At 36.8% G+C, this 27,003-nt stretch overlaps 1 protein-coding gene across 1 annotated transcript in view; it reads right to left on the reverse strand.

Moving 5' to 3' along the window:
• Positions 1–27,003, reverse strand: part of TMC1 (transmembrane channel-like 1) — a 190,132-nt gene that overhangs the window by 99,168 nt on the left and 63,961 nt on the right. The window contains exons 6-7 of the mRNA XM_011947044.1: positions 8,824–8,914; positions 6,532–6,613 (exon numbers count right to left, since the gene is read on the reverse strand). Of these exons, the coding sequence (XP_011802434.1) occupies positions 6,532–6,613; positions 8,824–8,914 (173 nt within the window). The remainder of the gene's footprint in view (positions 1–6,531; positions 6,614–8,823; positions 8,915–27,003) is intronic.

Here is a 27,003-nt window from a genome sequence, read left to right on the forward strand (position 1 = left end):
CTTCCTTCCTTCCTTCCTTCCTTCCTTCCTTCCTTCCTTCCTTCCTTCCTTTCCTTCCCTCCTTTCTTCTTATGGTTTTGCTCTTCTAATTATTGCCACAGCCCATCCTCTCACCACCTAAACACAATCCCTGGCAAATGAGTTTCTTGTGTGTGGAGTACAAATATACCTAAATGCAAAAGAGAGAAGTGAATTAAGATGTTTCAGAAAGTATCCCCTCCTCCAACATGCACATGCAGTATAATGAAATATACTTTAGAGTTCAAAACTTCCAAACTCCAGTTCTCAGATTTGACAGTGGCTTCACAACTATTTTATTTGGAGGTTGAGTCTTTACAGTGTAAAGTGTAAGAAAATGTAAGTGTAAAGAAAATGAACTGCAGGCCAACAGATTTCATTAAAATTACAATGACTATAGAAAGACCCAGACACAGGTAGAAGACACTAAGAAATCCAGAAGACGAAGTTTCTTCTACACTAGGCCTATCAATGGCAGAGGAGAAAACACAATAACAAAACAAACGAAGATCTTAAAGGACAGAAAATGAAACAACGGGTTGTCATAAAAACTCCAGTTTTTCCTGTCTCAACACAAAAATAAAAAAGAAGAAATCTTCCCTCTTTATCCCTCTTATCTAGTGGTTCTATCCTACTGGATGTTGTTGACTAAAACTGATGTTCACTAAAAAGAAATGCCTGATTAGTGTGTCTAAAAGAGCATAAATGAAAAGAATAGCAATTTTTACATACTTAGTCTCTCAGTGTAAGGAAGCAAAATGAGTAGTAATAATAATAATAATAGCTAGCATATCTTGATGGTCAGTTATGTGTTTCAAGAACTTTATCAGCATCAATGCATTCCACTGCTACTAGAACTTAATGAGGTTAAGTATTCTTAGTCCCACCATGAATCAGGAAACAAAAATTTGGACACAGTAGTTGACTGACTCAAAAAGTGATTACTAATAGGTGACATTTAATGAATCTTTGTTTCAAACACCAATTTGATCTGTATGTATTAACTTATTTAATGATCATCAAATCCTTACCAGATGGGAACTATTGTTTTCTCATTTTACAGAGACTTAGGTCTATAGGTTACATAGCTAGTAAATGAGGAAGCCAGGCTTCTAAACCAGGCAGTCTTGAGCTACAGGTGTTTGACTCCAAATCCAGATCTCTGTTAACCACACTGCCATATGGCCCCTTAAGTAAAACATAGTTCAATTAATTTTCTTAAAACTATGATATATACAATAAATATGCAATGAATATGTGTTTCTGAAACAATAGGCATAGATAATATCCATCTATCAGCTAAAGCCAGTCAAATTCACAAATATGAGGCCCATAATGACCAATTCTTTTTTCTTTAATCAGACTGATAAATGCTGCTTCCATAGTAAATTATTAATGTATAAAAACAGAGTCTTGGCCAGGCTTGGGGGCTCACTCCTGTAATCCCAGCACTTTTGGAGGCCGAGCCGGGCAGATCACGAGGTCAGGAGTTCAAGACCTGCCTGGCCAACATGGCAAAACCCCATCTCTACTAAAAATACAAAAATTAGCTGGGCATGATGGCAGGAGCCTATAATCCCAGCTACTCAGGAGGCTGAGGCAAGAGAATCACTTGAACCCAGGAGGCGGAGGGTTACAGTGAGTCAAGATCGCACCACTGCACTCCAGCCTGGGCAACAGAGCAAGACTCTGTCTCAAAACAAAACAAAACAAAACAGAGTCTCCAATATGTATTAAACTGAGGCTTTATGCTTAAGCATATTCTTGGTACTAAATATTCTTGTTTCTTTCAAATTAAAGTTAAAATTTCAACTCTCTTTCTGGTTGCTTATTATTAAGGCAAAGTAATTTGTAAAACAATGTCATAACACATCATTTCCTCTTGAACAGATGGGTAATAAAACAAGCAGATAAACATGAGCACTTCTAAATGGGAAAAGACCAATTAAATGACCTGCTGTGTGACTACAATATAAACACCATCATGTTAGGCAGGATATGAAGCACAATTTTTTCAAACTATTTAGGGGTAGGGAATTAAAAGTGACAAAATTGATTTGTATTTTCTAGAGTTCTTAGGGCAGCAAGGAAACATGAGGTTTAAGCCCTGTGCTTGGGTTGCCCATCCAAAGCTACTTCCAGTCTGGAAAAAAATAGGTTTCTGACACCATAATTTTGATGATGTAATCTATTATTAGGAAAAAAAAGATTTTGAGCCTGAGAAAAATTTGTAATTACCAGCTAGAAATACATTCAATTATTTAATTTATGGTCTTAATAATAATGTTGGCATCACAATGGGTATAGATTATATTTCCTGGAGGTACAAATACGCAGTTGCTTCAGAAAAATACGCAATTCAATGAGATGAATGAGATGTGTTCACAAGAGTAACCCTCTAGTTTTAGGCATGATCCCCTTAGGGCTGACGTGACAGTAAAACCCCACAGTATTCCCACGTGATGCATAACGTCATAGTATCCTCTGTGAGAAATTATCAAATCTATTTTTTAAGTGAAAAAGAGTTGGGAGTCATCAGGTGAGAATCCACTTCACACTAATAAAGAGATCTAGGTCTTACTGGAATCAAGATGGAAACGGTATGAATTTTACACTCTAATTTGGGTCCCACTCTTGATTCTGCAAATTATTGGACAGAACTTTGGGAAAACTCAGTGAAGGCCGTTAATTTTGAACTCCTTTAAAAGCACATTTTAAATATACTTGTTCAGTATTATTTAGATATTGAGCAGAGAGAAGGACAAAGTGGATTAGAAAGGCTGCTGGGAATGGAAGGCAACAGCTCCTCCTTTGACCATGCCATTTACTACAATCCACAATTACCTTCATTATTTATTTGCTTATATTGTAATCTGTCCTTCCCATCCAAGCATACATACATTAACACATTTGAATGTAAGATCAATGAGGCAAGAGTCTTTGCCGTCTTTGTCAGTAGCAATAGTGCCTAGAAACATACCTAAGGAGACATGTTAGGCATCCAGTATTTGCTCAGTTAATCAGTAATGTCAGGCTTATTCTGAGGATTAAACAAGATATATATTAGATGATTCTGATGTCAAAATGGAATATAATGATACTTCTGAACCTTTTGTAAGATTAAATGGCCATTTATTTAAGAGAAAAGCATTTATATTAGTTTTATAATTAAATATATATTCTGTAAGTAGGGTACATACTTAACCGACTTTAGCTTGAAAAGAATTTGAGAAGGCAATTATATAGTCCTCTCTTAGTATAAATCTGCTTTGCATTTAAATTTTTCAGGATTTATCAATCAAAAGTATGAATTAATGAATTTCATATGCCCACATATACATGTAAACCTGACTGTAACTTATACATCATAGAATGTTGAGCTGGAAATGATCTTGTATAGTGACTAGTTAAACCCAGGATGTGGTAGATATTGTAGAAGCCCCAAATGTGGAAACAGAGGACCAGAGATTTAAACAGATTGTCTGAACTATAGAGGTGGTAGAGGTCAAAAAGTCCTCAACTCTTAGAAAATCAATTACATGTCCTATTTCTTCCCATTTTTCATTAAGTTCAGTTTCAAAGGCCATCACAGATACATGTTTTACCTATATTTAGTAGGATACTTTTTATAAGATAGTCCAATCCAATTTCTAATAATATATTCTTATATGGGTTTCATATTCTTTTCAACTAATACTATAGCCCCAATCTCATGGTTATCATTAAAATCAGTACATTAAACATCTTATAGGATACAAAACATGTAATTAAATAAATCTCTCACTAAAAAGTAAATACATGAGAAAATGAAAAATAATTCCTTGATAACGATCAAGAAAATCTATAACTGTTCATCCTGCCATTGGCCTCGTAGAACACTTTTTAGGAACTGGTGCAAAACATGTTTAAAAAGAAAAAGTATATAAAACCTTCCCTAAAGGAAAAAGCAGCATAACACATGGAAAAGCATACGTTTTGAACCCAGACAGATTTTGCCTTATATCTCAGCTCTGCTACTAATTCTGGGACAGTTATTTAACCACAACTGTAAAATAGGAAGGTTAATGTGCACATGCAGGAAGATTAAATGAAATAATGTTCGTAGAGCATCTGGCTCATGGTGGTACTCAATAAATAGAGGTGTGGTGAATATTGATAGACTAAAAAATAAAGCTCAATTCTTCACTGTTGAGACACAGCACCATTAACAGTGAAAAAGTCATGACAAACTAATCAAATCATAAATTATATATGGAAAGAAAAGTAATCTATATTTGCCTGAATTTTCCAGCTTGGCTTTCCAAATTTACCGGAAGAGGAGAAGAAGAGAGGAGATAACTGAAGGTTATTATTGGATAGCTCTTAATCTGTCTTTTCTACTGTGACACTCATGATGGATGGTGGTCATATGTGTAACTCTTGCTGCGTGTAATTTCTGGCAATAGAAATAATTCTGACTGTTTTTGTTTCATGGGCTATAGCCTATTGGAACCCAAATGAGCATGATATTACTATTAGGATAGGCTGGAACCTGCTCTAGTGTGCTTTAAAAATAATTTTCAAATGTATGTATTTACCTATCATTAATTACAAATTTCTTGGGATTTATCTAACAACTGATCAAGACTCAGCCCTATAATTTTATAAATTAGTAGACTGAGGTTCAGAGGGGTTAAATGACTGGCTCAAAGTCAAACAGCTAATCTGCAGCAAAGCAAAGACCAAATTCAGAGTTCTTACCATATATATTGTATCAGGATCTTAATGCTCCAAATGGCCTTCTGTTTTTCAATGCCTCTCAGCCTACCACATTTGAGTTGTACAGTTGAAACCTAAGAAATCCATGATGCCCGCTCTGTTTTGATGTATCTAAATTCCTTTCTTTTTTTCCTGGAATGTCAGACAATTAGCGAGTTTGTCTGTAATTTTATTTAATACATATTTATTAAGTGCCAAGTGGAATGCAGGAGTGAACAAAACTAACTTTCCCATCTATTGGGAGAAATGAACATGCAATAAAATGAATTAAGATTGCATCAAAAAATTAAATTAAAGATACAGTATTTCAGATAGTGGTAAGTGTTAAGGAGGAAATTAAAGCAAGAAAGAAATGGCACCGGGAGTGTCTGAAAGGGGGTACAATAAATGAGCCGATGTATTTTAATTCATTGGCACTTAATAATTGCCATCCAATACTGAGAGACAGGGAACCGAGGGTTAGCCACTCCTAAAACATGCCCAATCATGTCAGCAAGCTATCCATCAGCTGTGTTATCTCCCTATGGAGCCTCCATTTTAATTATACAACGCCACACTTAACCAGCAGGAAAACCTGCCTCCAATCTACAGAGGAATGGATAAAAATCAGATCCTAGTTGAAACCATTAGAAACCAGAATATGGTAACATTATGCTCAAAATTGTTTCAAATGTTATCTCTTTTTTTAGATTATTATTTTAAAAAACTATTTACTATTTTTATTTACAATACTTTAAAATTTTTATTTGCCTTATTCTAAGCCTAAAGCACTGATAAATAGGTTTTTGATTGGCTATATTCTCCTTCCTTCCTTCCTATGAATATTCCACAAAATAAATGCACAATGTGAATATTCAGATAGCAAGCTCCTAGATGACTATTGCTTATTCTACTTCAGAGATTTGAAAATGAGGTTTTAAGACTTCTCTTTCCTTCCTTCCTTCCTTCCTTCCTTCCTTCCTTCCTTCCTTCCTTCCTTCCTTCCTCCCTCCCTCCCTTCCTTTCCTTTCTTCCTTCCTTCCTTCCTTCCTTCCTTTCTTTCTTTCTTTTGAAACAGAGTCTCATTGTGTCACCCAGGTTGGAGCACAATAGTGAGATCTCAACTCAATGCAACCTCTACCTCCTGGGTTCAAGTGATTCTCTTGCATCAGCCTCCCAAGTAGCTGGGGCTACAGGTTCTTACACCAGGCCTGGCTAACTTTTTGTACTTTTAGTAGAGATGGGGATTCACCATGCTGGCCAGGCTGGTCTCGAACTCCTGACCTCAAGTGATCCGCCCACCTCAGCCTCCCAAAGTGCTGGGATTACAGCCATGAGCCACTGCTCCCAGACCAAGACTTCTTCACTTTTTAAAACATTGTTCATTTTGATTACTGTCTAACATTCATGAGAGTATATATGCTCAATGTCATGTTCATTGCCAAAATAAAATCTCTGCCTTCCAAATAAGATGACTCAACGTCATTGTGCACAATAGTGACTTCCCTGTATAGGAAAGAAAACCAGGTTAGAATGGTAATGTTTTGGACTAAGGTAGAACATGAGAGTGGGGTCCCCAGTATTGTCCTTGGTAAGTGCTAGCAAATCTTCACAGTGATGAAAGCAGGCATAAACAACGTTTTTGTTTATTTGATTGTTTTTGTTCATTTGTTTCCAGTCTTTCCAAAAGTCCAGAAACTGAGAAAGGCATCTGATAAGCTTATGAGCTATTTCTCTAAGACAACCTTCTCCGTCTGAGATCTGATGAGCACTTACTTTCAATAGCCTTGATTTTATTTTCCCATGGGACACACGCAGCTTTGAAGTTCTCAAAATCACGAAGGAATTTTACCCATTTCTGAAAAGAAAGTCAAATACAACAGTGAAGTCCAACCTCTTGATTTGTCAAAAGGTTTATCCCCTACCTCAAAACATGACAATGCAATGAGCTTGGAAATGTCTCTCTGGCAGCAAATACTGCTTTCTAGTCAAAGGGGGAAACAGTAGGTTACACTTGTTTCCCTGTTCTCCACTAACCCTAGACCAATTTAATTCAACAAAAAAATGTTTATCAACCCCCTGTTTTGTGGAAAATATGCTGGCCTCTCAGAAGGAGCTATTTATTATATAAAACAATAAGAAAGCAGGGAATTAGCACATAATAGGGTGATTGGAACAGAGTGTGTGTTTAACTAGTTTCCATTGTATGAAGGACTCAATATGAATAAATTTTATTTTCTGTCTTTTATTTCCAGGTCCTGTTTTGAAAGCCTTCTGATCTACCAGGGTAGTTTGTGTACAAATAGGTGAGTTCAATACAAGACGGTAAGTTCTATGACATGAGACACTTCAATCTGGTAGAGGCAGAATAGTCAGCTTAATGGAAACAGAAGAAAACAAGTCACAAATTCTTTTTGCAAAAGGCCTTCTTTCTATTTAACTACAGTGTTGGGTCATCCATGGCCAAGAGGACCACCTGGAAGAATGAGAATGTGGCAGAGAATTTTGCGTGTGTGCATGTTACGCAGGGATGAAGCGGAAGCTGGACAGGCCCTATTGTCTAAATAATAGCATGAGACAAGTCTGAAGTTCAAAAGATTGCCCACGCTTTTTTTTCCGTCTGTCTTCTGCAGTGGAACCACCACGAAAACACAGATTTTCTTTAAAAACCCTTATGGGAAAGACCATCACTCTTGAGTTTGAACCCTCGGATACAACAGAAAATGCAAAGTCCAAGATCTAGGATAAAACAGGAATTTCTACTGATCAGCAAAGACTGATCTGTGTTGGCAAGAAACTAGAAGGTGGATGTGCTTTGTCTGGATACAACATTCAAAAGGAGTCTACTCTTCATCTTGTGTTGAGACTTCATGGTGGTGCTAAGAAAAGGAAGAAATCTTACACCACTCCAAAGAAGAATAAGCATAAGAAAAGGAAAGTTAAGCTGGCTGTCCTGAAATACTACAGGGTGGATGAAAATGGCAAAATTAGTTGCCTTCATCAAGAATGCCCTTCAGATGAATGTATTGCTGGAGATTTCATGGCCAGCCATTTTAACAGACATTATTGTAGCAAATGTCTGGATTATTGTTTCAACAAACCAGAAGACAAGTAATTGTGTATGAGTTAATTTTAAAAACAAACAAAAAATTACTCCTAACTAGAAACAGCCCAAATGTCCAATCTACAATAGAATGGGTAAATAAATTGTCATGGCATCTTTATACAATAGAATACCACACATGAATAAAAATGAACTATAACTCCCACAACAATGTGGATATATCTTGTGAACATAACATTGCATCCAAGAAGCCAAAAACAAATGCATAGATACTATATGATTCCATTTATTTAAACTGTAGAAAAACAGACAAAATTAATCTATTTTATGTGTGTGTGTGGGGGGTGTGTGTGTGTATATATATATATGAAAGTTAAGATATATGAACTTTATTCACAAAACTTTATGGAGTACATTTAGCTTACAGTTGGTATAACATTTGTAAAGAGGAGATAATAATATCTATGTTCCTGCTTTACTGTAAGAATTAAATATAACTTTATAAATGAATTCAATTCAGTGCTTGGCACATAGTAAGCGTTAAATAAATGTTAGTTTCCTTTCTGTCTTTCCCCAAAATCTATATTTGTATCAGTATATCATTTTTTTTCTTATTTTCTGTCCACTGTATAGTTGATGTTCCTGGTAGAAAAAAGCTATATAGACACTTTGAGGAAAACAACTTGACCAGAACCCCTTCACTTTCAGAGAATGAAAATGAAAAAGGATGCAATCTTTTATATTTGGAAGTGCTGAAGTCACACAAGTAAGTCTTTTGCCATAAATCTGTATTTCTTGACTTATTTTTCATTTAACTCCTCTAAGAATAATTTTTTAAATCTCCCCTGTAAATTTCAATACCACAGATATACTGTGTTTATACTGTATGAGTATTTGTGTTTTATATATACAAAATGTAAGATTTTTTTCACCCCTTTAGAAAAGAATCAATGTTCTTCTTAGAGGCAATATGCCATAAACCAGACAACTAGAAAAATACCTACCTTGGCCATCATCATCTTAAATGCAAACCACCGTTTTCCTTTTCCTTTCCCAAGAGCCCCTTCATTTTCATTCACAAATTTTTTTGCTTCCCTGAGAAAACAAAAATAACATAAGGGATAAAGGGAGGTGAGTTTCAATGACTAGAATATAGAAGTAGTGGACAGTTGATTTTACCAGGTCTGCAGTCTTATTTCTTCTAGATCCCTCAACAAGTGAACCTAGACTGTATTTCATAACCTAGAGATTTTCAATCCATGTTTAAATTTTTAAATGCTGACCAGGAAGAGTAAGATATTTTAGCTCACTTATTCATCAGCTGGAATCATTGAAAAGGAATTGACGCTAAATGTCATAATAGAGAACCTTAGTTCTTTTCATTTCTATCACATGTAAAGTTGAGTCTGAAGTTTACATCAGATTCTGGCAGTCAAATGTTTATTTTAAAATACTTCCCGTTCTTATTTTTAAAGAATTCCTTTAGAAAAAAAGAAAAAGGCAGAGAGGTTAGGTCAAACTGACATAGAACACACTTAATGACCTGGTACTTAATCCTGTTTTAAAAAAAAGCAATTATGACCTAAAACAGAAAAATCATTCTGTAAAGTAAATGGGGTTGAGAAGAGAAAGAGAGAGAAATGGAATACTTTCAGCCTCACATTCAGAAAGGGCTTTAAATGTAAACTTTAACAGTACTCCCAAATATTTATACATTTACAGCAGTTACATTGGTTTCTTTGGTATACATAATAAAAAACATTAATTCATCAAAATATAATGCAAGCATGCTACATACACTACAATTTTTGTAACCTCGTTTGATCATTGTTATAGACTGAATGTTTTTGTCCCTATCGAAATCTGTATGTTGAAATCTAATCTCCAATGTGATGGTATTTGGAGGTGGGGTCTTTAGGAGGTAATTGGACTATGGGGTAGAACCCTCATGAATGGAATTAGTGCCCTTATAAGTAGTGGCCAGAGAGCTAGCTAGCCCTGCTTCCACTACGTGAAGACACAAGGAGCCAGCCATCTGCAACCTGGGAGACGGCCCTTGCCAGAGCCCGACCATGCTGGCACTTCGATGTTAGACTTTCAGCCTGTAGCACTGTGAGAAATAAATGCCTGTCATTCAAGCCACCTGGTCTATGGTCATTTGTTCTATCAGCTTGAACTGACTGGGACAGTCATATTTGTTGTTTGTTTGAAAAACAATTTACCAAAAAAATTTACAAAAAAGAAAATTACAAATAGAGGCAACCCAGGCTTGTCTTCACCTCTCAGGGGCTGCAGAACATATAGTTTAAGTGATGGAGTAGCCTCTGTCATGGTAGAAACAGATAACCCAAGCCTGGATTGTGGTTCCACAAGTGCAATGCTGTCTTCAGTTGGATGGCCCCTGGAATATGTGGTTTTACAGACAAGACCCTTCAACATATGACTATAATTAAACTCCTATTAACATATAAAGTCAACTTTTAAAATTGAAGGGTCTGGCCAGGCGCAGTGGCTCATACCTATAATCCCAGCACTTTGGGAAGCCAAGGTGGACAGATCACTTGAGTTCAGGAGTTCAAGACCACCCTGGCCAACACAGTGAAACTCCGCCTCTACTAAAAATACAAAAATTGACCAGGTGTGATGGTGTGCACCTGTCATCCCAGCTACTGGGGAGACTGAGGTAGGGGGATCACTTGAACCTGGGAGGCGGAGGTTGCAGTGAGCTGTGATTGTGCCACTGCACTGCAGCCTGGGGCAACAGAGTGAGACTTTGTCTCTAAAAAAAAGAGGGGTCAGTGAGGAACTTTTTTTGTCAGATGTTCCTTAGTATCAGTGCCAAACTCAGAATTTTACAATACACAGTGACCAAAAAAACAGCACATACCTGCTGACTTAACTAATACTAGGGAGTGGGGCCTCATTACTCACCTGTGCATGTGCACCCACCCATATTCTGGCATAAAAATATAGGCACAGTGGTAATGATTCTCTTTGGTCACCAAACAGAACTCCCAAATAAGTTTCCTGATAGCAGATACAATACCTTGTCTTGTTGTAGCTTCCATCGCATTGACCATTGCATTGACCACAGAGAGTGTTTAATAAATGTAAACCTTCTAGAAATAGAGCTGATTGACACAGTTTGGGGTAGATGTAGACAAGGTAGTATCTAATAATTTTATTTTCCACAATAATTAATGCTTGAAAGCAAAGTCATTCCCAGACTTCGGGATTGCACCCTTTATCATTAATCTTCTCTGAAACTCAATTAATAGACTAGACTGGTCTTGTTGTCAAACACCCTGACACTTGACATGACCTCTGTGCTGGTAAAAATTAGTTGAAAAACAATTTCTAAAACCTTTTGCACATTCTAAAATATCCAATAAAGCAATGGCAAAAATTAGAAACTAAGTTCTCATGGCTGGGTTTTTAGATTCATTCAGTGAAGAAAATATATCCTATCTAAGTGTTAACAATGTGTTTTAGAGGTGATAAGACAGGAGGGAGGGTGGCAGCCAGCAGGCACTTTCTAAAATGGTGAACTGAAGCCTCTAAGCAGAAAATCAGGCGAGTTGGTTTCTAATCCAGTCTCTGGGATCTGTCTCTATGACCTTGCCCATGTTTCTGATGCTCTTTGCCCCACATACATGAGTGTCTGGCTTTTCAGAGGAAAGCACGCCTGCCTCAGACTCACACAGACCTAGGCAAGCTCTGACACAGGTTCCCCCAGTTACTGTGTGACTTTTAATAGGTCAAGATTTCTCAGAAAACAAATGGTCAGTCAATCGCACCCCTGCTTGCTAAGATGGTGGCAAGAACAAGGTGGGATCATAGATGTGAAAGTGTTGAAGGGATTATTACACAGTCAATTCTACGGCAATGCTGGTTTTGAAACCATGACCTTGTTCTAACATAACTGATATATTGCAGAACAATTTGATCATAACAGAAGTTTGGGGTTTGCTTATGTGTGATTCTATCCACAAGAAACTGCACCCAGCTAAACCAAGCAGCGTGGGAATACACAAAATCCATACACCTCATCCATCAACACTTCCCCACACAGGTAGAAAAACCACACCTGCTCACAACTGGGTCAACAATGACTCTCCCTCCAACACTTCTCAAAAACTCACAAACTGCAACCCTTTTGAAGGCCAGCTTCCACAAGGGAACGTTAGGTCTTTTTCAAAGTAAACTGCCATATTTATTGTAAATTTCTTAACCATTAATATGAGTAAAATATTGCTGTCATTGTTACTAAATTCCCATATTTTTTGTAACGTGCCACTAGTGATGTTTCTATGTATTGTGTGCCTATCCCCATTTTTTTTGTAAAATGTGTTTTTATTGCCCAATTATGCATAGTGTGGGGATTTTTAGGAACCCATACATCATGTTATGGTGGAATTGACAATACTTCAGTTATTTGGCATCAAGAATTTTGAAATTCATAAAACTAAGTATACAGAGGAGCTATCATATTAATCTCTAGTATAAAGAACACATATAAATGGAGAAATGGAAATTCTTTTTAGTAGTAAAATTAAAGTCTGTTTTTCAAATGTAATAAAGTACTCACTTTCAGGACATCTCCACTGCTCTAGGTATTTAACAGATAATTTAAAATACATCCAGTTTTGCTTATTAGATTTATATCACTTTCCAGATAAGTGGTCAATTCAAAAGCACAACTTTGTTCTAAACAGAAGTGTAAAGAAATAGCTACTCCATATTTCTACCAAGATTTTTAATTTTGTGAGTTTGTGAACATTAAACTAGCAAAACTTAAGAGACAGAGAAGGAAGTCAGGGTAACAACCAAATTAAAACCACTACAAAATTAATTATAAACTCAGTTAATAATCTGGAACCCTATCTACATGGCATTAATGAAGTTTTTGTCATATGTTATAAATATAATTTTCCTTTGAACAACATAAACAAGTTTTATTTTTGTCTCTTCAATTACTATTAGTTTTCCTTGATGCTAGGTATAGTTTCATATTTATCTTTCAATTACTACTCCCCCCTACCCTCCACATACATACCTTGATTCTGGCTTTCAAACAAAAGTCCAGACTCTATTATCTATTACATAATCTCAGGTATGAATTTCTTCTCTTCCCTAGTGCTCTACCCTTTCCTTCATTCTCTGAGAGATCCCCACCTCCCCCAGCTTTATACCAAAGAGGTCCCTGAACAGCAATTCTAGCTAATCCTTGCTCCCCATAGCCCACCCAAGCCAAAATTACTAGACTCAACTAATCAGATATGTTGGGGATGGGTTTAAAATAAAGCCAAGGGGCAGAGGGTGGGCCAAGAATAATTGTTTAGCAGGAAGGAATTCTTTATCCCCCATAGCTGATGCTCATAGGATGTAAGAAAGTACTTTTGCAGGTTATAGGACTTCAAGAAGGGACACTGGGCTGCAAGATATCAGAGACTCAATGAGAAGGCATGCCTTAATACCAATTTGAGGACTGACCTTTGCAATGAGTTGGCATGATTTCAGGATGATAAAAAACTAGTATCACCCAATTCTATCCTCCTCAATAACACATTTCTTAACCAGAAAACATATTTCATTGTACAATTAGAAACAAGATACAAAACAAATCCAATATGAAGATAAACATTGATCAATACAGAGCACTAAAGTGTCCATGACAGATAGCAGAATCTGAGAAAATAAAGAACAGTCTTTAGAACACTAAGATGCAAGAAAACATCTTTACATATACGTCTTTCTACAGCTAATCGATTCTCCTACTCATTTGTATTTATCTGTATAATTTAAAGAAATTTTTCTACATGGTTGAAATGAAATAGGCTTTTGTAGATAAACTTGGAGTATCTATTGGCCTCAAAACATCCAAATGTCTGACTGAAACAAATGTGTACCACCCCCTTGAATTGCATTCAACAAAAGCCACCTGCCAAGACTGTAATCTGGTCTTCAGGTCTCAGAGCTCAAGCAAACTGTGCTGCAATATGCACAGCTCTCTGAGCTATAACCCCAGACCCAGTGATAAATAATTGAGCGAGGTCTATTTAATGACAATGATACCTGACCTCATCATTCATTTATCAATCCTTTGTGTTGGTAATTAGAATAATTAGGTTTCATGGTCTTTCAAGAATGCTTTCACAGTTAGTTGAAGAAGCACACACTGGACTAACTTACAAAATAGATAATTTACCCATAACACATGATACAACCATGATTACACCGAAGACTTAGGTCATGCTATGCTGCCTTTGACACATTCTCATCCCAGGAAACATGTTCCTCTTTTTGGTTAGGTTCGGTTGACTTTCCTTTCCTCTTGTTTTCAGTTTGATAGTATGATTGAGCAACCAACTGATTGCTCAAAGTAAATGAAAGGCATTTCAGAACTGGTGTTTAGGCAACTGTAATCAAAACTTGTACTCTTGAGCAGTTTCCAGTGAGGGGACCAGAAGAATGAAAACTCTTTTCATAACAAACACTGCCATTTAAAAGAATTTAACCAATAGTCCAGAGAATCTAGCTTCTCCTGAGATATTACTGTGGTAGTGAGTTACAGAGGTAAGAAGCTACTTGAAGGCATAAGGATTAAAAATGAGAACTAGAGGCCTCCTAGATAATACAACTTTATAGTTAGGCTGGTAGAATTATTGAAAATTATCCCAATACTGGAAGTGAGTATTCAAAACACATCTTTTTCCTAAGGTAAATGCTGATGGCGGTAGCTGGAATAGGATTGTTGCATCCATTATAGAAAATAATGTATATAATGTGTTTAGCTTAATCCATGGCAAATAGCAAGAGCAGTATAAGCAGTAACTATTACAGTAGTTCCCCCTCATCTGCAGTTTTGCTTTCCACAGTTTGTTACAAGTAGTCAACTGCAGTCCAAAAATATTTAATGGAAAATTCCAGAAATAAACAATTCGTAAGTTTTAAATCGTGTGCTGTCCTGAGTAGCATGATGAAATCTCATGCCATCCTGTGCTGTCCAGTCAGGAAGTGAATCCTCCCTTTGTTCAGCAAATCCACACAGTCTGCACTCTCCTCCTGTTAGTCAGTAGCCCTCTGGGTTCTCAGATTGATTCTCACAGTATCACAATGCTTATGTTCCAGTAACCCCTATTCTACTTAATAATGCCCCCAAAGCATAAGCTTAGTGATGCTGGCAATTCGGATATGCCAAAGAGAAGCCACAAAGTACTTTCTTTAAGTCAAAAAGGGAAAGTTCTCAACCTAATAAGGACAGAAAAAAAAATGTACGCCGAGGTTGCTGAGATCTATGGTAAGACGTCTTCTCTTCCTGAAATTGTGAAGAAGGGAAAGAAATTCCTGCTAGTTTTTCTGTTGTACTTCAAACTGCAAAAGTTATGGCCATACTGTGTAATAAGTGCTTAGTTAAGATAGAAAAGGCATTAAATGTGTGGGTGAAAGACATAAACAGGAATATGTTCTCACTAACAGCAATCAGGTTCAGTAGTATCCTTGGTTTTAGGAATCCACAGGGAGCCTTGGAAGGTATTCCCCTCTGATAAGGCGGATGGCTGTATTAGCAGCAATAGTACTAATAGGGCTGACTTCAGTTTTTATGCTGAGTCTCCAAACTATGAAGTTGAGAAATAACTAGATACTTCCAGGCAAAACCCCAGCCCATTTCCCCTCAGACTGTTACCCCATTGAAAGTGGGAATTGTTCTTGTTAGTAAGCAAGCAGGAGAGGATTCAACCCTCCAATTGAGACCCAAGGAGAGGGTCCAGGTGTTGGGTTTCAGAAGCCCCAGTTATGACACCACCTGGGAGGAAGCAGTCAGGAATTCTAGCCTGAGCCCTGCTCCAGCCATGCTATGCTGCTGCAGAGAGCTCGGGCCCGTGCGAATCTCTCTCTCTCTCTTTCTCTTTCTCTCTCAATTTCTCCTGATATCCAACTGTGTTTTCCCTCAAAATTGCACATGTTCTCTGTAGCACTAAATTGTAAAATGTTACACTTGGACAACATTGTAATAAATTCTGTAATCCCTATCTCATGTCATAATTGGGACAGGGGTTTGAATCTTGGCTCTGTCACACACCAGGTGTGTGATTTGGGGAGCATTACTAAAAGTCTTTGATCCAGCTTCCTCACTTATAAAATGGGATCAGCAACAGTGACCCAAGAGCTGTAGCACACAGAGTGTTGGCCATCTGCCAGGCACTATTCCTGCCCATCATCTCACTTCATCCCCTCAAAATCCTGAAAGGTGGGAACTATTATTATCCCCATCTCAGAGATAAGGAAACTGAGGATTCTCTAAGTAAAATAAGTATCCAAGGTCACCTAGTAAGTGGCACAGCACTACTCTTTTTGAGCTCAGTGTTCCCAGTTTCCCCAGGATAACACCGGTGTTTACCTCATGGGATTGGAATAAGAACAAATGCACAAAAGTTGAAACAGTGTAAGCAAAGCCGTACCTGGCACGCCATGGGTAAATGATGCTTTTAGTTATTATCCAGAGATATTTATCTTTTTTTTTTTTTTTTTTTTGAGACAGAGACTGACTCTGTCTGCCCAGGCTGGAGCGTAGTGGTGCAAGCAATTCTCATGTCTCAGCCTCCTCAGTAGCTGAGACTACAGGCTCGTGGCACCACACCCAGCTAAATTTTTTGTATTTTTAGTAGAGACAAGGTTTCACCTTTTTGTCTAGGTTGTTCTCAAACTCCTGACCTCAAGTGATCCGCCCGCCTCGGCCTCCCAAAATACTAGGATTACAGGTGTCAGCCACCGTGCCCAGCTGATATTTATTATTTTTCATAGGAAATTTTGATGATACAACATCAAGTAAAATTTTAGAATACAGAACAATTTGTATACTCTCATTATAATTACACAAAAGTAGTGTGCATCAATGATCAAAGACTAGGCAATTATGCAAATGCTTGGTTTCTCCATTTTCCAAACTCATTATATTATTGTCATTCAGTTTTGTTATCAGTAATAAAATACAAATTTTGTTTATTTTAAGGCACTGTGCCATATGCAGAAAGAGAAATAAAATAATGTGGTCCTACGCTTTTCTGCAAGGAATTTACAATCCCACTAAAAAGCAAAGACATAGATAAATATTTAGGGCACCATCTAATTACTAACAAACAAGAATAGTAAAAGTAAACATAAATGCTACAAGATTGAGATGAGAGATGGAGTGGTATCAAGGAACCCTGAACAAAGGGAGGATTCAGTTACATGGTCAAAGGAGTAGGAAGGACATTTTGGTGCAGGGGAATGATATAAGCAAAAGTGAAGAGATGAAAATGTACCTGGGGGCTTCAGATAGACAATGAAGAGGACATTTTAAATGCTTTAGAGGAGGAGCTGGCATGCCCTAATATCAGGTTCAGCAGTGCAGAATTCATTCTGTTATTAATAAGGATCCAGAGTATTTTCGAGCAGGAAATTGATGTGTGTAATACAGTGCTGTGAGAAAAATGTTTCAACAATTATATACAAGGTAAGTTAGAGAAAACATAAGATGAGAAGCTGGCTGCAACTTGATTTCTAATGCATCAAGGCTTTTACATATGCTGTTTCCTTTCTCTAAGATGCCCTTTCTCTTCTCCTACACCTGTTGTCTTCATTTTCTTTATCTTCAGTTCTAGAGTTAGGCCAACACTACAGCTCCTCCACAAAACCTTTCCTGATCCTTTCTTTCTTTCCAACAATCCCCTCCATCCCCTAGGTACTGTGACTTAACCGCTGCCCTTTCTGCAGTAGTTATCCCAAGTGTTGCTTTCTAGTCCATTGCACTGGAATCTCAAAGGTCTACATTTTTTGTACTAATTTCCCAGTACTTAATATAGCACCTGGCATAGATGTGAATTTCAATAAATGCTAATTGAATGAATGAACATCAGTGAGAAGACCAGATGACTGTCAGGTCGTGGCCATTGGCACAGATGTGAATTTAGCACCTGGCATAGATGTGAATTTCAACAAATGCTAATTGAATGAATAAATACCAGTGAGAAGACCAGATGATTGTCAGAAACTGGGCCGCACAGCAGGCAAGTGGTGGGTGAGTGGGTGAAGCTTCATCTGCTTTACAGCCACTCCCCATTGCTAACTCGTATTACCACCTGAGCTCCTCCTCCTGTCAGATCAGCGGTAGCATTAGATTTTCATAGGAGTGCAAACCCTATTGTGAACTGCACATGTGAAATATCTAGGTTGTGAACTCCTTATGATAATCTAATTCCTGATGATCTGTGACTGTCTCCCATCACCCCCAGATGGGACCATATAGTTGCAGGAAAACAAGCTCAGGGCTCCCACTGATTCTACATTATGGTGAGTTGTATAATTATTTCATTATATATTACAATGTTCAGAATAAATGTAATACACTTGAATCATCCTGAAACTATCTCCTCATCCAGCCCCAGTACATGGAAAAATTGTCATCCATGAAACTGGTCCCTGGTGTCAAAAAGGTTAGGGATAGCTAAATTAAGTCACAGTCTCTAGGACTGGGATACGGCATCAATATTTTTTTAAGTCCACAAACGATTCCAACGTGCAAGTTGGGGGCAGAATATGGAACTGTTGGGCTCAGAAAATGATATCCTGAATGTGCTGTTTTGGCATGCCAAGCACCTTGAACTAAAGGACACTGGAAGGCCTCAGAAGCAGCGTCAGAGCCAGGGTCTCTCTGACCTTCTCCTGCTCTTCTGCCTCTCACCCCTCATTCTTCCCCAAAACCAGCCATAGAATTCAGAGTTCCCCTTCCCCAGGGCAGGCCTTAGAAACTAAAACCCCCTTTTCCCCAAAGCCGGCCATATAAACAAGAATTATTACTCTAACCTTCTCCACCTTTCTGTCTAGAAGGTGACCATAAAGAAATTCTATGACCTACTCTTGGTCAACAGTAGGTCAAGGGAGGAAGAAACACTCTCATATTTGTTGCTGACAAAAATTGTGGTCTTCATAATCAAAAAATATATATTTTATCTGTAGAGTAGTACTGTCTAAAAGGGACTATACCAAAATAAGCCAGGAGGGGGAAGAGATGTTACAGCAGTGAGGACAAGAAGAATCTGGACAGGTATTGCTGGGTTTCCCCACTCATCATTACTATTCCATAATTCCTTGTTTGTCTAATAACACTTCTACATGGCTGTTCACTCTTTATTGAATCTAAGCATATAAATAGACAGCCTCCCTGGGGACTTCAAATCTACATTCTGAAGGCTTCCATGTCATATAAAACTTTGGTTAAATAAATGTGTTATGTTTTTCTCTTGTCAAACCTCTTTCATTACAGAAGTATTGTCTGTGACCTTATGATGGGTATAAAATATCACATCTTTCTGCCCCTGCAGAACTAACCACATTTTATTTACTGCAACTACCAAATTTAAGAGGTTAAGAACTCTTAAATTTAGCTTGTTGGTCAAGCAATTATTGGAAGATTGGGCTAAAAAGCTACTATATTATATATAATTGTTTTGTTGTCTCCCTGAACTGGCAGTAAGTACTCTACATGTTTCGATACTCAATAATTGCCTTTGGTAAATAACTACTTTTCATGTCCATACTTTATCTCACATCTCTAAAGAGTAACTACCTGACTGACTATCTGAAAACAAGGAGTAAATAAACAGAATAAGCAAAAAAAGAATTGCATGTGCATTTTTATAACCTCTTAACTTTTTTGTCTGATGTATTTCGGTATAGTTCCTTTTGGATAATACCACTTCACAGGTAAAATATACATTTTTTAGATTACTAAGACCTCTAAAATTTTTATCAGCAACAAACATGAGAGTGGCCTATGTACAAAGATTTCTTAAAGGAATTTTTTTTTTCTCTAGTTCTGATGATACTCATGGAGATGTGTTAAAGTCAGATGCTGGTGTTGGTGAATAATTAAAGTAAGTCTTGGACAGGTCAAATTTGTATGAAATTCCAAGTTACTGCCACAGAAATTCTTCAAACTCGGGATGACTTCTTTGCTCCCTGGAGCTCTAAAACAATGCTAATTTTCATTGCTGGCTTAAATGTCAAATAAAGACTCAAATACATTTTAGTTACACCCTAGAGGTCATGCCGGCATCTTGGGGTTGTTTTAGATGAAACAAGGGAAAAATAACAAGCTGGGCTTTAGTGGCTTAATGAAAAATTTAAAAATAAAAGCATACTAGATCCTTTTTCTACCTGCTGATTAAAACTTTTCCTAACTCTGATTTGTACCTGATTGCTTTAAGAGTCAATTTAGGAGGCTGAGGCAGGAGAATGGCCTGAACCCAAGAGAGGGAGCTTGCAGTGAGCTGAGATCCGGCCACTGCACTCCAGGTTGGGCGACAGAGCAAGACTTCGTCTCAAAAAAAAAAAAAAAAAAAAAAGAGTCAATTTATGGTTTAAACAATCTTTTTGTTAGTATTACAGTAGTAGGGGAGAAGAGAGAGGAGAACATACAGGTTTCCCCAGGAGCTACAATACTGGTCACAGCACAAACTGTGTTTTCTTCATAGAAGGAAACCAACATTTTGGAAGGTTGTACTATTATCTGCTAAGATCATAGAAGGGTAGAAACAATGTGGAGGGTAGCAGAATATGGCACCCCAAAATAGGCCGTATCAGGACTATGTGCCACATTATGCCAAAATATGCCAAAAATATGGTATAAAGATTATTTTGAGCTGAAAGCAATCAAGAAGAAGCAGACACAAGAAAAGCTCTCTGCTCCCCCCTTTGCCTAAAAGCAGGAGATAAATACATAAAGGTGTTATTTTCGTTCCCCTCTTACTGGGAAGGACAGAAGTTAATCACTGAAGACTATTCCAGACCTATCAGTCAAGAGAGGGTACCAGAGGAATCTGCACAACAAGCTTTACTAAATAGTCCTCATTTTCCATTAGTTGCCCCATATATTTGCTTTCCCATCATTTGCCATCCTGGAAACTCAAAGTCCTTTTTGTCTTGTCACTTCTCTAAAAACGGATTGTTCTTTTGTTAAGATGCTATGTAAGCTCAAGTTCTAACCTGCTTTTTCAGTTACTCATCCCTGCGTGGTCCCATGAGTAAGAAGGATACACATGGTAGTAAACTTCTGCTTGTTTTTCTCTTGTTAATCTGTCTTTTGTCAGTCTGGCTTACAAGGCTCCAGCCAATAAATGTAAAATTGATGGAGGGAAAAAGAATTTTTACACAATTTACAACCAAATTATTGTAATGAATTCTTTCTTAGTGTGAAGCATTTTATAGTGGCAACTTTATAAATGTCTCTCTGAATAGTCTCTTTAAACTCTATGAAAATGATTTTATGTTTGTTTATTTTTTGTCTTTTGTTTTATTGAATCAGTTGAGCATGTTATTAGCAACACTAATACCTGAAGGCAGGGATAGTATTATGTGGGCTGCAGAGTTCCAGGCCATATCTCTAAGGCATCCCAGCCTACTCTTACTGTTCTTGTGTTGAGCAGAAATGAGATTTGGGGAGAACATGACCTAAAACCCACAAATAAATCTTAAAATCACCAGCCCAAGAATAAGAAGGAAACCTAAAACTGTACCTCAACAATTCTAATCACCAAAATGTTGCAAAATGGTGGAATATCACCTTACCCCTTTACTGTGGGAATATTTTTATTAGAAGTAGGTAGAAATGGCACTGAAATTATAGATTGTTGTACATAGCTATGAGGAGGATCCACCCAAAATTCTGGCTGATAAAAAATTCATTTTATTTCTATTATTCTTTCATTCTCCCTTTTACTTAGTCTTTTTTTGTTTGTTCAAAGTAATTACTGGGTGTGTTTTATGTTCTTAATGTGTTAAGTGTTTAAAAGAAATAAAAGAAATATATGGATTCCTTTCTATAACATAAACTATATTAAGAAAAATGAGATCTAGGCCCATGCAATAGTTACATAACGATGCAAGACAGCATTGAAGTGAAAAGGGAGAGGACAATGGAGGCTTGAGAGTTGCTGAAGATATTATAGATAAGAATTCAAATGGACGCTAAAAGGCTAATAGAATTCGAGTAGGCAGAGAGGGCATTCCAGGCATTAGTTTACAGGAATTTCTCTAACAAAGGAGACATTTCCACCATGAATCATACACATAATCTCATATTCTTAGATATACTAGCATTCAGCTCTTTGCAAGGCCATCTACGTGGCTTGGTAGGCAGACTGTGTTAATCTTGCTTGCCTCATGTGCATTCTAATCAAATGCATTCTAATGAATTCTGAATACTGTGAAACAGAAAAATTCACAAAGTGCTGCCCCATAGTGAGAAGAAGCATCCTGCATTGAAACTGTGGGTAGCATGTTTCAACACAATACCTGTGTGTTTATGTTCTTCTAAATATTTCTAAGCATTATAACTGTTTTTTCAAAACATTTTTCAAAATGTTGTGTGGTGATATTTAGAAGTGCTCAGTCTAAATTTTTCTAATAAAAGTCCTTAGTTTTCTGTTGGAACAGTGTATTCTATCTTTTGATCTATCAGTGGACAATAAATTTAAAATGATGCTTTTAAATGATGGCAGTTCAGTGAGCTCTGCAAATCAATGGGACTACCTGGTAAATCTGATCGTTTGCCACATGACAAACTTAGACATGGAAGACTGTCCTAAGCAATTGGGGAACACAGCTCAGGTAAGGGCACCCTCAAAGGACATCATGTTCCTATGTGAACTGGGCTTTTGGCAAAATTAAGCTGTGTTAGTATTTTCAGTGTCCTTCCATAGCCTCCCTTCTAACCTGTCCTGATCCCTGTGACCAAGTACTGGTCAAGAAACACAATAAGAGTGTATGCATAAAATGTAAAAGTTAATTCATCCAAAGAACCATGTATCTTTATGTAGATATGACTGCCTTTGTGTATATATACATTATATATACATGCACATGTATATATATATGTAAACTTAGGCATATATATTATGAAAGCATCATAAACACAACTATTTGAAATAAGTGATTCATACTATTTAAAAATTTCTAATTTTTATAACTATAAAAGGGAATCTTGGACCCCTTATATTTGAAATGTAAAACTATTCCCCTTTCTTCCTTTCACACAATTTGTTATGATATTTTTGATGGTTAATACTAAGTGTCAACTTGATTGGATTGAGGGATACAAAGAATTAATCCTGGGCATGTCTGTGAGGGTGCTGCCAAAAGAGATTAACATTTGAGTCAGTGGGCTGAGGAAGGCAGACGCACCCTTAATCTGGTGGGTACAATCTAATCAGCTGCCAATGACTATAAACCAAGCAGAAAAACGTGAAAATGAGAGACTGGCCTAGCCTCCCAGCCTACATCTTTCTCCTGTGCTGGATGCTTCATGCCCTCAAATGTCGGACTCCAAGTTCTTCAGTTTTGAGTTTTGGGACTAGCTCTCCTTGCTCCTCAGCTTGCAGAAAGCCTGTCATGGGACCTTATATATAAAATATATATATATTTATTTATATATATTTTTATATATATAATGTTTGTGTGTGTATACTATGAGTTCTGTCTAAGAGAACCCTGACTAATATAATCTTTGAATACAATGTTATTCAAAATTTATTTTAATATGTGCATTTTAATAAAGCTTAACTATTTTATTTTATTTAAGCCCCCAAAATAGTATCTCACTTGCCATTGCTTGGTCATAGACATAAAGATGGCCACAAAAATGCCTTGATTGTTATCTTGTTACAAGCTTCATAAAACCAAAGGTTATCTCCACAAAAAGTACCTTACCTGAGATCTGGATAACTCTTCCCCAAAACAGCAAGGACATATTTCTCTGATTAATCTTATTTTGTGCTTATTAGGTGCACATTTGCTTTCCTTTTACTGTTAATGTATTATGTCAAATGTATTTAAAAGCATTCCTAGATAATTTCACCATAATTAACGTATTTATCCTTTTAACCACCTTTCCAAAAAAACATAATGGATAGTCTAATAAAAGTTGTGAAAATCAACTGTTATTGACAGCTAAAATTCTAAAGAGTACACATTTGATAAATCATTATCAAAAATCGTTAGGAGACAGGATGCTCTGGCAAGCTCAGAAAATTTAATGCATCTTACTATATACAATATGTTGACTGATAATACCACAGAAAATAGGGTACAATGAAATGTAATTAAGAAGATAATAGTGACCATGATTTATCTATCTGAAAAGAACTTCAGAACTTTTTTATGTCTGATATTTATTATTATCATTTTATACTGCGCTACTAAAAAAATCCTTTTTTATTTGAAGTTTAATATTTGCTATGGTTTGACTATGTCTCCTAAAGTTTATGTGTTGGAAACTTGATTGCCATTGTAACAGTAGTAAGAGAACGGACCTTTAAGAGACAATTAGGCCATGAGGACTCTATCCTCATGAATGGATTAATGTGGTTACCATGAGAGTGGGCTAGTATCACAGAGTAGGATCCTGATAAACAGAGAAATACAGTCCCATTTCTCTCTGTCTCTCATCCTTGCTCACCATGTGATGCCTTCCACCACTGGATGACCCTTGCCAGGTGCAGTGTCATGCCTCTTGGACTTCCCAGCCTCCAGAACCATACACCCAATAATTTCCTTCTTTATATATTATCCAGTCTGTGGTATTCTATTATAGCAGCAGGAAACTAAGACAAAGGTGTTTAAATTCTTGATAAAATGTTTGTTGAAATTAGTGAATAAGATTGCCAAGAATATTGGAAAACATCTTTGAATATTATCATTTTAGACCCATTTTTTCCAATGACTAAAATCCTTCTGTAACCATATGGGCAGAACCTCAAGATGATTTAACTAGGCCATGTGCTTGAGATTTTGAGGCAGTTATGAGAGTAATAAATGCCTCCACAACTTTCTAAAAGAAATAGAAACAAGAGCTCAGTGAGCCACTTGAAAAGTCTGCCAAACTAAGGCAGAGACAAGAATATATCCAGGTAACTATGGTAAAATGGTACATGCATAACTAAGAAAGATTAAACAAATCATGAAACAGACAAGTAAAAGGAATTCTTGGTAGACAAAAGTATATTTAGCCTGTGTTTTATAGCTGACTTCCTCAACAATTGAGACATTTTCAAAACATGCAAATCCCAAGGAAAAAAACAATAATTTTTTACATTTGGCTTTTCTCAATGTCCTTCCAGGGAAAATTTCAAAACATTATTTGAAACATATTGGTAACGTTAACCACAATAATTTGCTAAGCACCCGTAACAATACAACAAATATTAATAAGACAAATCCTGAGACAGAAAACTGTCAGGGACATTGTTCTTGTTTAATAGAAATATGTAAGATGCAGGATAGTTTATAGCTGTAAATACTTATTCCAATGGAATGAAAATGATGAAGCAGGCAATTGTGGTAGATAAACTCTAATGTGAATGGCAAGAGATTTCTGATCTCAATCAAGAATTGATTTCTCTTGAATAAAAAGTGTTCCACTTTAAGATAAAATTTAAAAAGAGAGAAATGAGCAGAAGCAGAGAAGATGAAAGAAAAACTGAAACTCTCTATGCATGCTAACAGATGTGGGAGGAAATTCTAAAATATAAAACAAAAATCATTTAGCAGTTTTTTTAGTTTAAAAAAACTAGGATAAGAAGTCATTGATGCACTTTCAGCCTTTGTCTGCAGTCTTCACATTATGGAATCACTGTTTTTCCTTCTCACAGGCAGCTCTAATTCAAGCATTTCATAGTTGATTATAGATTAAATAACAGAGTTATTTTACTTTAACCTCTGCTTTTAGTTGTTACAGATTAGTTTTACCTAAGTTGAGTTCATTATTAAAACCCCCAAAGAGATACCGAAGCTGACTTATGCTGGCTCACACAAAACCACTGATCATGAAATTTTCAAGAATTTTGTGAGCTGGCTCTAACTGTTGGTAGCTTGAAATTGGCTATAGTGGAAGTATTTACACCATGGAAATTGGCAAACACTATAGATCAGGGCTTCTTACCAGCATATTTCTGTCCTTTACTCACCTATTGATCCAGACCCTTTAAACATCCCAGTCATGTTAATTGTTCTTCTGCTTTGGAAATGAATATCCAACAAAAAAAGACATTAACATTTTCACCCACACAGAAGACATTAATTAAATATTGTGTACAAAGCACTATGCTAGTCCTTGAGACAATAAAGAGCTATGTGATACATTTTGTGCCCTGAGGAACTCAAAATCTCTTCTGAAAGGAAGGAGATTTACATACAATTTTTAAAAATGCAACACAATGCTGCATAACACAAGAGCTAAATGAATAATCAAGAGAATTCATTTGAATTTTATTTCTATGGGTGTTGGCAGAGAAAGAAGCTCAAAACGGGAGATAAAGTCAGGCATAGAAGAAACATAGGATGCCAAAAAATGGAGAGGATACCAGAATGAAGTGATAGCATGTACCTGGCATATCTATAGGAGAAGATTAATCTCATTTCACCGGAAAATATGGTTCAAATTAGAAGGAGTGCGGCACAGTAGAAAAAGCCTGAGGTTTTAGAGACAGATAAATCTGGATTTTAATCCACTCTCACAGTTAATAACTATGTATGGTTACCTTACCTCTGTCAATCTCAATTTTCTCATCTGTAAAATGGGGATAACTTTGTTTTCAATGTTCTCATGAGGATTCAATGAGTCAATGTGTAAAACATCTTCTAGTACAGGACATGACATATAGTAGATACTCAAAAACATTTGGAGATGGTTTTGTCCCTCTCCAAAACCTCATGGTCATCATCAGTAATTAATGAGAGGTTGCTTTGGAAAGGGAGTTGGAATTCAGATTGTGGAGCTCACCGATTTTTTTAAGCAAAATTGACTAAATTTTGTTAATGACTAGGAAGACATTGAAGGGTTTGAACATGGGAATGACATGTTCCAAATGGTATTTAAAAAGAACTCCATGGCTATAGAGCATGCACAGTGACTTGGAGTTACATAGACTTGAGTTCTATAATGTGAGTTGGCTAAATTATTTGAGACCACTGAATTCTGCTATCGGAAAAGATGGAAATCATTAGAAATGTTCAACATAGATAATAAGTAGCTCTTGGCTTGGAATATTCAGGTGAAATTCATACGTAGGGGCAATTTCATAGGCCTGTGACCTGCACTGTCACACAGGGCCCCATACTCAGATGGGCCCTGTGCTTAGTTTTAT

Source organism: Colobus angolensis, unplaced genomic scaffold (genome assembly GCF_000951035.1).
Source record: "Colobus angolensis palliatus isolate OR3802 unplaced genomic scaffold, Cang.pa_1.0 Scaffold257, whole genome shotgun sequence".
Lineage (NCBI taxonomy): Eukaryota > Metazoa > Chordata > Mammalia > Primates > Cercopithecidae > Colobus > Colobus angolensis.